Source organism: Talpa europaea (assembly GCF_964194135.1).
Source record: "Talpa europaea genome assembly, chromosome: 7".
NCBI lineage: Eukaryota > Metazoa > Chordata > Mammalia > Eulipotyphla > Talpidae > Talpa > Talpa europaea.
Genome location: NC_140074.1, coordinates 96043939 through 96055905, shown reverse-complemented (window position 1 = coordinate 96055905; position 11967 = coordinate 96043939). Strand labels below are relative to the sequence as shown.

The 11967-nt window shown below is 41.6% G+C and overlaps 1 protein-coding gene across 2 annotated transcripts in view; it reads right to left on the bottom strand.

Moving 5' to 3' along the window:
- Positions 1-282: 282 nt before the first annotated feature.
- MYOCD (myocardin) overlaps positions 283-11967 on the bottom strand; it is a gene marked incomplete at both ends in the record, with an annotated part of 76123 nt that continues 64438 nt past the window's right edge. For both annotated transcript variants that reach the window (XM_084238391.1, XM_084238392.1), the window contains 5 exons: positions 283-854; positions 2928-2985; positions 5257-5385; positions 6338-6481; positions 8801-9742. In XM_084238391.1, coding sequence (XP_084094517.1) covers positions 283-854; positions 2928-2985; positions 5257-5385; positions 6338-6481; positions 8801-9742 — 1845 coding nt within the window. The remainder of the gene's footprint in view (positions 855-2927; positions 2986-5256; positions 5386-6337; positions 6482-8800; positions 9743-11967) is intronic.

Below are 11967 nucleotides of genomic sequence, written 5' to 3'. Positions count from 1 at the left end.
AAGGTAGTGAAAGATTTTTGTTTTGGTACTGTTGATCTGAGAAAGCACATTTTTGAATGCATGGCTGAAATCATTAACAGTTAATGAATGTTGGTAAATATCACATTTATATATATTTATATATAAAGACTGCTATTTGCTCTTGCTGATTGTCACAGAAGTCTCTTTTTAATTTCCTCTTCCTCTACCTCCATTTCCTCTTTTTGGCTAACATAAGGATGGTAGCGTGCTTTTCCCCATGGACTTCCTTTGGTTGTCCTCAGCACTTTTGCATCAGGCATTCTACCATTGTTGTAAGTGAAGGTCCATGGGGGAATTCAAATTGAGATCTGTGACATCCAGGAAATCAATGTTAAAGATGCTGGGGCCACTGGTGGGAAGGGAGCCAAAGGCCGGTGTGGAACTTGGTGGAGTGAGGTCTAGCCACTCCATGGTTTCCCAAGGAGATTCAGTGAAGCTCAACTGCAGCCCATTGCTGTCCACAGATGAGGGTGAAAATTGAGTCTGCATTGGGGAAAGAGGACCTGGCAGGATCTCATGTGCGTTGAAAAGGTCTTCTGCAGTCTTCCCAGAGAATCCATCCATTATCCCATCAAAAGGTGGCTCCTCGCTCCCAGTTTTAAGAAGGGCAACATCGCTCACCTTTCCTAAGGGACTCTGGGAATTTAATAAGACTTCAAGATGCTCATCACTGTCGGTGCCATAGTGATCGAAGGAGAGCTGGCCTCCTGAAGATGCTTGTTCAAAGGAAGCTGAGGGCTTGGGAAGGGGAGCAGTAGGGCTTCGGGAAGACCTGGGTATCTTTGGGACTTTTTGAAGACATGAATGATCCTCTCTGGCATCAGCAGGCATTTCTGTTGGTAAAACACAACGGGAATTGTTAAATCACTGCAAATCGAGCATGCCCCACATTGAGTCTTCGGAATGAATGAGTTCTTCATTGGTCACCGTCTGTCACCCAGTCTCATTCCTAAACTGCTGAATATATCCCAGTCTTCTCTCTGGTCTCTCCCCAAACTCTTTCCTTCTAGAAACTCCTCTTGTGATGATCAAACTCTTAAAGAAGACTCCTCTAGCCTACTCCTTCACTGACACCTGGCTGCCCCTGGAGACAACGCATCCTCCTTTACACCTTCAGTGCGGGCTCATTTACTTCAGCCACAGGATGAGTTGCTGGTGCCAGCTCACTTATCCAGTACCTCACAGCAACCACTCCTTAGTCACATGGAGTCACTCCAGACTCCTGACTACTATTTTATCACCCTCCATCAGCCCCTACTGATTTTCACTTCTTCCCCTGGCCCAGTCAGAGCTACCATTTCTCCCTTGACAATACCCTTGGATGAAGTTCATCATCTGATTTCTCTGAGTGTGCAGTGGATTGGTAGGATGTTGCAGAGAAAAACAACACAATGAAGCTGACTGGTTCCAGTTTCAATTCATGATATCCGGCCTACAATTAGTATTTAACACTACCTAGTAATCCAACTGTGCTTCTCCAGAAAACTCAATTCATTCGTGATTGATTCATAACTTTCCTTCAATATTCCACACTCCCCCTCTTACCTACACTCTTTGTTGACCCTGTCACGTATTTTATTAAAAATATAGGGTTGTCAAAGGACACAGAAACATCAATTCCAAAGAGCACCTGCACCCCTATGTTTAGAGCAGCACTGTTTACAATAGCTAAGCTTTGGAAACAACCCAAATGCCCAAAAATAGATGGCTGGATCAAGAAGATGTGGTACATATACACCATGGAATATTACTCAGCATTCAAAAAAGATAAACACATGCAATTTGCAGCAACATGGATGGCGCTGGAAGGGATCATGCTCAGCGAAATAAGCCAGAAAGAAAAAGAAAAATACCGGATGGTCTCACTCATAGCAGGAATATAGAAAACTTAAATAAGGGACCAGGAAAATGAATAACTATAAGAAAGTGAAAATCAAAATCAACAAAAAACTATGAACCAGAGACACTCTATGGGGGTGGGGGGCGGGGAGGGGAGAGATTGGGGTCAAAATAAGGGGATTGCAATTGTATGGGGACTATAAAAATAAAATTTATTTAAAAAAATATAGGGGTGTCCAATATGAACCCTCTTCATTTTTCTATGTATCTATATACAGACAATGTATATAGACATATCCACCTGTGTCCAACTTTTCCTTCTTTCCTCTTGTTACAATGGGGGGAAAGCCAGTTCATTTGTTTGCTGCCCTTTGCCCTCTGTAGACTGTACCCTCCATAAAGGCAGGAGCTTTGTCTGCTTTGGCATTGAATATAGTGCCTGGCTACTCCTCTTAAACTTTAAATGTTACTTAAGGACTCACATCTTTACTTTCTATCGACACTTTTTTTTTTCCCATGACTGTATTCATTTGCGTGGTTTCAAACTCTAGGCACATTCTCTGTGATTTTTAAAAAAATGAATAAATTATTTAAAAGGAGGCAGGATGGCATGCTGATCATTTGTTTTTGCTAGTTTCAGTAATATTTAAGCATGAACTAGTAATCATCCAGTGGAGGATTACTAGTTCAATTTCATTTTGAGTAAGTAGCACAAAACTTTGGTTATCTGTTCTCTGTGTTTCCTGCAATACAGAAACTTGAGATTAGGAAAACAGAAAATTGGTATAGCAAGAGAGAGCATTTAGAGAAGCAGGGCCAAGGTGGAAAGGTGAAAACTGTTCGGATGATTCATGAAAAGTGTTGCCGAGACAAATGCTGTGAGGAACCGTCAACTGCTTCTTTCATCTGCTCCAACTTGGACAGGAAGCTCCCACAAAGTTAACTCTGCTTGTGGATGGCTTTTTGGTCTGTCTTACACTGAGCTCCTGACCTAGGTCCTGAGGGTTCTCTGCCTAGAGTACATGCAGGGGGTAGAGCCCTTGAGGGGTTCACACAAGGGTTCTTACCTCCACTTTCAATGAGGACATCCAGGAGTTCGTCCATCTGCTGACTCCGAGTCATTTGCTATTGCAAATTAACCAAAGGCAAAAAGAGAAGTTAGAAGGCAGCACTACAGGTTTTTGAATTAGGTTTGGTTAGGGTTTTTTCTTTTACATTGTGGTAAAGAACAAATAACACAGAGTTGACCACCTTGACCACTGTAAGCGCACAGTGGCATTAAGCTCATTCACAGTGTTGTGCAACCTTCAAGACTCTGTCTCCAGGACTCTTTCCATTCTGCAAAACTGAAACTGTCCCCAGTAAATAATAACACCCCATTCTTCCTGTCCCCAGTCTGGCCTGTGATGACCACCATTCTCTTTCTGTTCCTGAAAGGAGCAGAATTTTATGAATTTGACTACTGTAGATGTTTACATGGAATTACACAGAATTTGTCTTTTTGTGACTGGCTTATTTCACTTAGCATAATGTCCTCAAGTTTCCATGTTATAGCATGTGATAGAATTTCTTTTCCTTTTAAGGCTGACTAATATTTACTGTATGGATGGATATACCACATTTTGTTTCTCCATTTATCCACTGATGGACACTCAGGTTGCCTCAACCTTTTTGGCTCTTGTGAATAATGTTATAGACATGGATGTAACTGGCTAAAAGGTTTGAAGCACATGGAATTAAGGCTTAAAATTACTTTTGAACAGGAAAACTACTGAATGAAACAGTCCAGTATAAGAAAAAGGAGAGGATGTGGAACGTTAAAACTGAGTAAAGGAATGAAGTCAGTTTTTTGAGAGGTTTCCATCTCAGATGCAGGGCATTTTAATACATTGATAGTATTTTTTAAAGATTTATTTTTTCATTTATGCATAGAATGCAGGGTGGGGGGGGCTTGTAAGAGGATTCACCAGAGACAGAGTGGGGAGCAGAACAGACAGATTTGCTGAAATACACTGCTGAGGGGAGCAGTGTGCAAGACAGGAGAGGTCTGCTGCTCATGTGGGTAGCTCCAGGGCTGGGGATTGAACTCATGCTGCAGTGGCTGGCGATAACTTGATAACATTGAGACTTTAACCCCTGCACTTCCAGGGAGGCCCACATTGATAGTATTTCAATACATTGTGGATGTGATCCGTGAAAGCGGCTCATATTTCTTGGATACTTCATCACAATAGATAATCTGTTGATTCTTGTCAGGAATATAACCCTCAGCTCTGGCTCATTCGCGGAAGCACAGTTTGCTGATCCTTTTCTTTTCTTTTGAAATCATGAAGGATCAGTTCATGTTTACAGATACCCAAGGGAGGGGAAGAGGAGAATAAAGACAAATATCGATCTCACTCCTCTAAGAGCCCTGTCCCAAAAAACAAAGGCATTGATTATCAGTATGGCTGGGGGCACAGTTCAAAAAAATGAGTCATTTGCTGATACAGGAGGCATTAGATGTCTGCAGGGTCTGATAGTGATGTAAATGAACAAATATAGAAAAATAGAGAAGGGTGAACTGCAGAACTTAAGCTGTGGATCAAATTGGTTGTGGCTGCTTTGTTTCAGGCAACCACTGGCAGGAGTGTGGCTCCACTGTTGCCAGATCCTCTAGTTTTTTAGAAATGAGAAAGCCTACTTTTTGCACAAAATTCCTGATATTTGAAATACTCTCTCAGCAAGTGAAACCTAACTGCAGGCTGATCTGGAGCCAGGAGTTTCCACTATGCAGCAACTGATGGAGAGGCCCTCTTCTGGGTTAAGCAACACCAAGGAATAGCTGATATTTTCTCTAAGCTTAGACCATTTGAAATATAAGACCATTAATGCTTTCCTTTCATTTTTTATATTGAAAATTTCCAACATAAATGAGAGTGGAGGGTATAATGAACCCCCCTATTACCAGCTTCAACAACCACCAGCACTTTGCCAGGAGTCCTAAATTTTGAAGCTAAGAACACAAAAAGGTATAACTCTGACAATGCCTTTCAAATATTTGAGTACCTAACCTGTTGCCCTATGTGGGAAGTGCTCCATTATCTAGAATTCTTGCAAAGTAGACAGTATCCTTATTTTATATGAGAAGTTGAGAGCTTGTCGAACATTAATGGCAGTGGCAGCTGGCTGGTGGCTCAACTGGCATCTAGGTGGTCAGTCCCGACCTCTTTTTTCTGGGTTTCATATGGCTTCTCCACACACACAGCACTTTCTGCAATAAGCATCATGGCGCTTTGCCTATTCAAGTTGAGGGGTACTAGATGCACTCAGTATTACCTGCATTAAATTGAATAATATAAAATAATGTCCATTTTGTTAGTCTATTCTTCTATAAAGAGCAAATTGAGCAGTCACCTGTTTTACTGCATCTTCATAGGATGGAGGCTGTGTTATCTCTGACACTGCTGAAGTTGACTTAGAGAAAGTAGGGGATGGAATCGAAAACTTTGGCCCTGCCTTATCAGAGGAGTGTAAGCCAGCCATCTGTGGGTATAATGCAGAGAAAGACAATCAATTGATGGGTCAATCAGAAGTGGAGCTTCATCTCTTTTAGAAACTACAGGCTAAATTTTGGAAAAATCAAATTAAGTAAAAGAAAAGAGATAAGCCTTAGAAAACAGCCCTACTATATTCACAGTGGCATGTATCACTGCGGACTTAGTGCTCGAGGCATCTTAGAATGGGAGCCTTACATACTTCTTTTCCCTCTAAGGTATACCTTCTGTTAAGAGAATAAGAGATGAGAAAAGGAAAGAACTCCAAAGAGTCCAATCCAATACAAAGTCTCCTAGCACAGGAATTTTCAGGGTAATTTATCTCCCAAGCCATTTTGATTATTTGCAGTTAGATACTCTCCCAGAGTATTGTTTCATGAGTCAGTCTTGTGTGTTCTGTGGCGCGCCTGGGTCCTTTCAAGGTCTCTGACCCAAGGGAGACCCTGCCCTGCATGGATCATTTTTACATTGTGGCCATTTGATGTCTCCCTCCTGCTCTTCACCGTTGCACAGTCCCTTGGAACTGCCCACATCTTGGATACTTCCACCTGTTGATATCGATCAGCTCTTCCTTTTTCTGTGGCAGTATTGCAACTGTGGCACAAACTTGCTGTTCCTCTCCATCCTTTCCATGGGTCAGTATACCTGTCTCTTTCTCCAGCATTGTTTCCCCATGCACCTCTATTCCAATCTTAAACATCATTGAAACTGGTCTGTTTGCCATGTTTCACGAGCCTACCATGGCCATTTAATCCTCATGATTTCTAGATGACCTCAGGAAATAATTCCTTGGCATACTGCCTAACATGTAACAGTACATCAATTTTAGTCCTTCCCAGGGGGACCTATTTCTATCTAAAATGTCATTTATCTCTGTCACTGAAGTTTATCATCCACCTTGGAAGACGGGGACCACAGAAAACCTTTTTGTAGGTGCTTACCTTTTGCTGTACACCTGGGCTTTGGGGACAAGGGGTGCCCCCAGCACCATGACTGCTGTCTGCCTGGGCTCCAGAGAAAGGGGGGTGGAGGCCGGAGGGCTGGGGAGAGAAGCTTGGAGGATGGCCCTCATGTGCCCCTGAATTCTGTAGAAAGGAAGGAACAATTTAACAGCAGCATGAATGAAAGCAGCCATTGCTGAGATAACTGCTGCTTTCCCTGGTGTCTTCTTTTCCAACTACCCTGATTTCATTACTGAAATCTCAAATTTGGCTTTGTACAAATTGGGCTTTGATCATCTACCACTCAAAAATTGTCAATGGCTCTCACATAGTCCCAGCATATGCTCCCCAATTCTAACCATGGTAATATGCTCCACAGTCTAGTACTATTTTTTCCTGCAAGCTGCAATTCTACTAATTCTTCCATGAACTTTCCTCAGCATGCCCTCTACATTCAACTCCTTATCTATTTTCACAAGGAATGCCCTTCCCTTGACTCTCGATCTTTAAAACCTCTGAATTCTCATTATGTTTGACCTTCTACAAAGCCTTCCCTACTTTTCTAGTCTTTTCCTAATCAATCTGCCCCCATGAATATTTTGGGCAATGTCAAAAGCATGATAAATCATATTATCCAATATTGCCCTTTATTTTTTATCTTATTATTATGTAATCACTCATGTCTTAGAGTGCTTTGAAAACCACAAATGACTGTACAAATGTTAGTTCTTCTTGGCAGCACTAAAAATCACTGGAATTGACTAACTATGGTCCAGAGCCATGTCTTGAGAGCTACTTTTACCATTGAGACCTCACTAGGACACTATGAACTGAATCATGATGACAATAATCCAGGCAGGTCTCAGCATACACACTCAGCCATGGGCATCACTCATTTCACTGTGTGGTTCTGAGAGGTTTGTAAAAATATATCATCATTATTTATGGGAGACATTTCATATTCCCAGGGTAGAGAGTATTCTGAGTGAAAAGGGGTATCCTTTAGAATCAGATAGTGTAGGCTTGTGCGACCCTGAGCAACTATTTTAACCTCCCCGAGTCCTGTCCTCAATGGCAAGTAAAGAATAATAAATTGGAGCTGATAATGTTGTGACAATGAGATTGCTCGTATTCATGGTGCTTAACACTTGGCATGCAGCACGTATCCAATTAATGTGGATTTTCTTCCTTCTCCCTGTCTAATAATATAGATTTCAGAATCTTTTGATAACTTAGTTTTCATTCTATTATCTTAATTAGATATTTCTAATACTTCTTTGGTTTCAAAGAAAGGAAAATCTCTACTGATCATCGTGCTCTAGCCTATGAACTAAAATTTCTGAGTTATCTCTTACAACTCTCCTCTTACTTTGTTCCAGCCACACTGACTTTCTTCCAGGGCCCTTGCACTTGATATTCTTCCTCTGCCTATAACTATAACATCTTCACCCCAAATATTCAGTAGCCTTCTCCTTTACCTCATTCAAAACTGCTCATATGTCTCTGGCCCTCCAACTTAAAGCTGCAAACTTCCACTTTCTACCTCCTACTCTGCTTTTTCTTCCTAAGATGTATCATCTCCTGATGCATTTGTATACTTATTTTGTTTTCTGTCTGTCTCCCCTTGAGAACAGGCATTTTTAAAAAGATTTGTTTATGCAAACAAAAGCTGGGGTGTAGGCCAGAGGTATGGGGGGTTAGGGGGGAAGTTGTGACAGGGTGGAGAGCAGAACAGGTGGATCTACTGAAATACACTGCTGAGGGGAGCAGCACGTGACACAGGAGAGGTCTGCTGTGTCATGTGGGTCGGCTCCCTGGCCAGGGATCGAACTCATGTTGCAGTGGCTGCCGACAGCTTCACAGTGCTAAGACTTAACCCCTTGCCCCACCAGTGTGGTACTGAGAATAAGCATTTTTGTCTGGCACTATCTTCAGACACTAGAACAGGACCTGTTACGTAGTGCTCAGTAAATATTTGCACTCTGTAGACTATTCCATGGAGGGATGATAGGGTCTCATAACTTCCTCTTTGGTTCTTTTGATAAATTGGTTTGACCTATGGAAAGGCTTGACACCACGGAGTCCAGAGAAAGGGATTAGCATTCTACTCCCCATGAGCCAAATCTAGCTGTTTTTGTAAAATTTAATTGGAACACAGTCATGTGTTTTCATTTACAAGTTATCCTTGCGAATGCAAAGGTAGAGTTGAGTAATTATGACCAGCAAGGCCAAAGATATTTACAATCCATAACTAGCCCTTTATAGAAAAAGTTTGCCAAGCCCAGTCTCAAAGAAATGGGTTTGATCTACTGAGAAGGTCTGAGGATCATGGTGTCTAGGAGGTGCTGCTGAACTTTTAGTAAACCCTGCCCATCAACAGTCTCAAGGACAGTTTTTCATAAGTTGGAAATCCACCTCCCACTTCCAGAAAGAGAAACAGGATGAATGGCAGGGAGTTCTTACCTGTGCAGTACACACCTGGCTGCTGCTGACAGGTGAGGAGACCCTGTGCCCTTCCGCTTGAGTGCCTGAAGATGGGGGTAGGAAGTAATGGTTGTTTGGCGAAGGGGGCAAACTGATATGCTGGGGGCTTTTCACAGCCCCAAGTGGCGAATGCTGAGGGGAGCACTGCGGGCTGAGAAACGTGGAAGAAAGTACGTTGGTTTGACCTGAGGAGTCCACACAGTGGGCGTTCCCGAGGGGCAGGAGTGGAGCAGCTTCACAAGTGGAAGGTTGGCCCTCTGAGCTATTGCTTTGTCTTTTCACAGATATTTGTTGGGATGCGAAAGGACAGCTGGAAATGGCTTCCTCCTGCTTGATGGGGGCGGCCAGGAAAGGCAGAGGCTTCTTCTCAGAACTGTTGTTCCTTTTCTGCTTCTGCAGCTGCATCCTCAACTCCTCCACTTGCCTTTGTTCTTGCTGGAGTTTCCAAGTCAGCTCGTTTATCACTTTCTGCTTCTCCACCAGCATCTTGTCCTTCTCAGAGTCCAGCCCGTCCAGCTCAGAAGGAACAGAGCCCCCATTCAGGCTGCTCATGAGGCTCTCCTCAGTGCAGACGTGAACTGGGGACGGATGCAGGCCGAAGGAGGGGGACCCATCGTTGAAGGTGTCCGGCAGGGACCCTGCCACCGACAGGTCGGATGAGGCGGGCGAGATGGGGGGACTGGAGCTGGTGCTGCCGAAGTGGTAGAAGCCGTTGGATAAGGCACTGGTGGAGGGGGAGGACTGGTAATTGGGCAGCGCGCTGGTGGGCGTAACAGGAAAAGTGACAGTGGTTATTTCACCAAAGTTCGGCATGGGGTTCGCAGAACAGTCCTGGAAGGGCCGGAGCCGGTCCATGAGTGCTGTCTTAGTGCCTGATACTGGCAAGCCCCGTATTCGAAGCTGTTGTCTTAATTCAGAGACCTAAGAAAGCAGGGTGTTGTTAGTATGCTGTGCAGTGATGGTCTTAAAAAGTGCATTTGTTATTAAATTTAAAATTAGCTTTAAAACATCACAAGTGGAATTTTACAATGTTCCTCTGTTCTTTTTGTAACCTCTTTCCAACTTCCTCCCCTTTACCTGATACACTTTTTGTAAAATATTAATGATAATATTAACATTAAGCATATACCATGTTTTCATGTCCAGAATCATAGAAATGTAGAACTCAAATGAAGTATAGAGGCTACTTACTCTATTGCCTTCCAACTACCATCTCAGTTCTTGACCCCACTTATAGATAACTGGTGTCTGCCTGGGTTCAGACTTCAGCTTTCAACCGACCATCCCCAAGTATACTGACTCCCAGGTTTTCTGCTTTCTAAGGGAAAGCTCTCCCTACCTGGCTTTTTGTTGTGGTTCTAATCTTAAGCAGTCACCAGAACCCCTGGAACTGGGGTACAGCACAGACAGCTGGGTCCTAGCTCCTAGTGCTGATTCCTAGGGTCTGGGATCGGGACTGAGGATGTGTCTTTCCAACAAGTTTCCAAAGGATGTTGATATCACTGTTCCCTGAAGCAGTTTTTGAGAACCATGGTTCTCACCAATATTTATGTCCTAAATCTAACAACTGGCTGGATGGTAATGGCCTATTGAGAGATGATATGGGTGGAGATAAGAGCAATTCAAATTCTGGCCTCTTACTAGCTCAGTGATCACTCTGTGTCTCAGTTTTTCCTTCTGTAAAATATAGATATTAATACCTACCATATACATTTTTCGCCGTTGGATTAAAATGGCGAGGATTAAAATGGTGAGGATTAAAATGGATTAAAATTTGTCAAGTATTTGGAATGGTGCCTGGCAAATGGTTAGTGCAGTGTCAGGGCTTGCTATTATTATGTTGATTCACATGTAATTATCTCATTCCTGCATTTTTTATAATGTTCATAAATTATAAACTACTGTCTAAAAATATGGAAACTTAAATAAATTATAGTGCATGCAAGTGATGAATACTTCAGAGCCATTAAGTGATGCTATAAATATTTGTTGATATAGAATAATGGATAATTATTTATGGTATATTATTAAGTGAAAAGGTTTAAATTGCTAGATTCTATTTTCTAAAAATTATATAAATATATGTGTGTATATATTCAAACATCTGCTTCCAGATAAAAATATCTGGATAAAGATATGCTACAATGTTAATAATCGTTCTTATTTGTATTTCTTAAATATTCCTCATAACCAGTTTACTTTTGTAATTAGAACAGGAAGCATATTAAATGCCCCAATATCAAGAATTCCATGAAATAACAAAAATTCATAGGGAAATAGTCCTCTGATAGGGAAAACTCTTTTGAATAGAGAAGCAAATAAAGTCTTCACAAAAATATTGACAACAAAAATTGAAAACATTTGCATGTCAAAAATACCAAAAAGAAAATACAAATGCAGGGCCACCTGGTGGCGCAGATGGTTGAGAACAGTGCTGTGAAGCTGTCCGAGCCTCTGCAGTGCCAGTTGGATACCTGCCGGCCTGCGAGAATCCCACATGGTGCGGCAGACCTCTCCTGTCTTGCCCGCTGCTCTCCTTAGCAGCATATTTCAGTCAGTCTGCCTGTTCTGTTCCCCACTTTGTCTCTAGTGAATTTTCTCACCTTCCTGCGCATCTGGTCTGTACCCTGGTTCTTGTATGCATGAATAAATGAATTTAAAAAAGGAAAATACAAATGCAAACAGTTGCTTCAGGAAAATATAATTGCAGAATAATAAAATGTTGGTAAGTTTAATGTATCAAGTGTGTTTAACAGCCAAAACCAAAAAAGATTGACATCCATTATAAAAAATAGGTAGTGGTCGTGATCCAAACTTTCACATACAAAAAATAAAAATTTTTTAAAAGGGCAATAATGCTTTAATGTTATATGTAGCATTATTATTATTAGTCATCCAAGAAATACAAATAAAATATGTACACATTTTTGTATTTATCAAATTGACAAAGAAATGAATACACTATTACTGAAGTAGCAGCAAAAATAACTAAAAACGTTAAAAAGGTCTTCATTTAGACATTCTTTTGATAGGACAGAAATTTAAAATCCATCAGATACATGCAAAATAGTGACTCATTTCCCTCCTAATTTTGTATTTTTCTTTATCTAAGAACATGTTAAGCATCCACTTATGTGTACATAAAA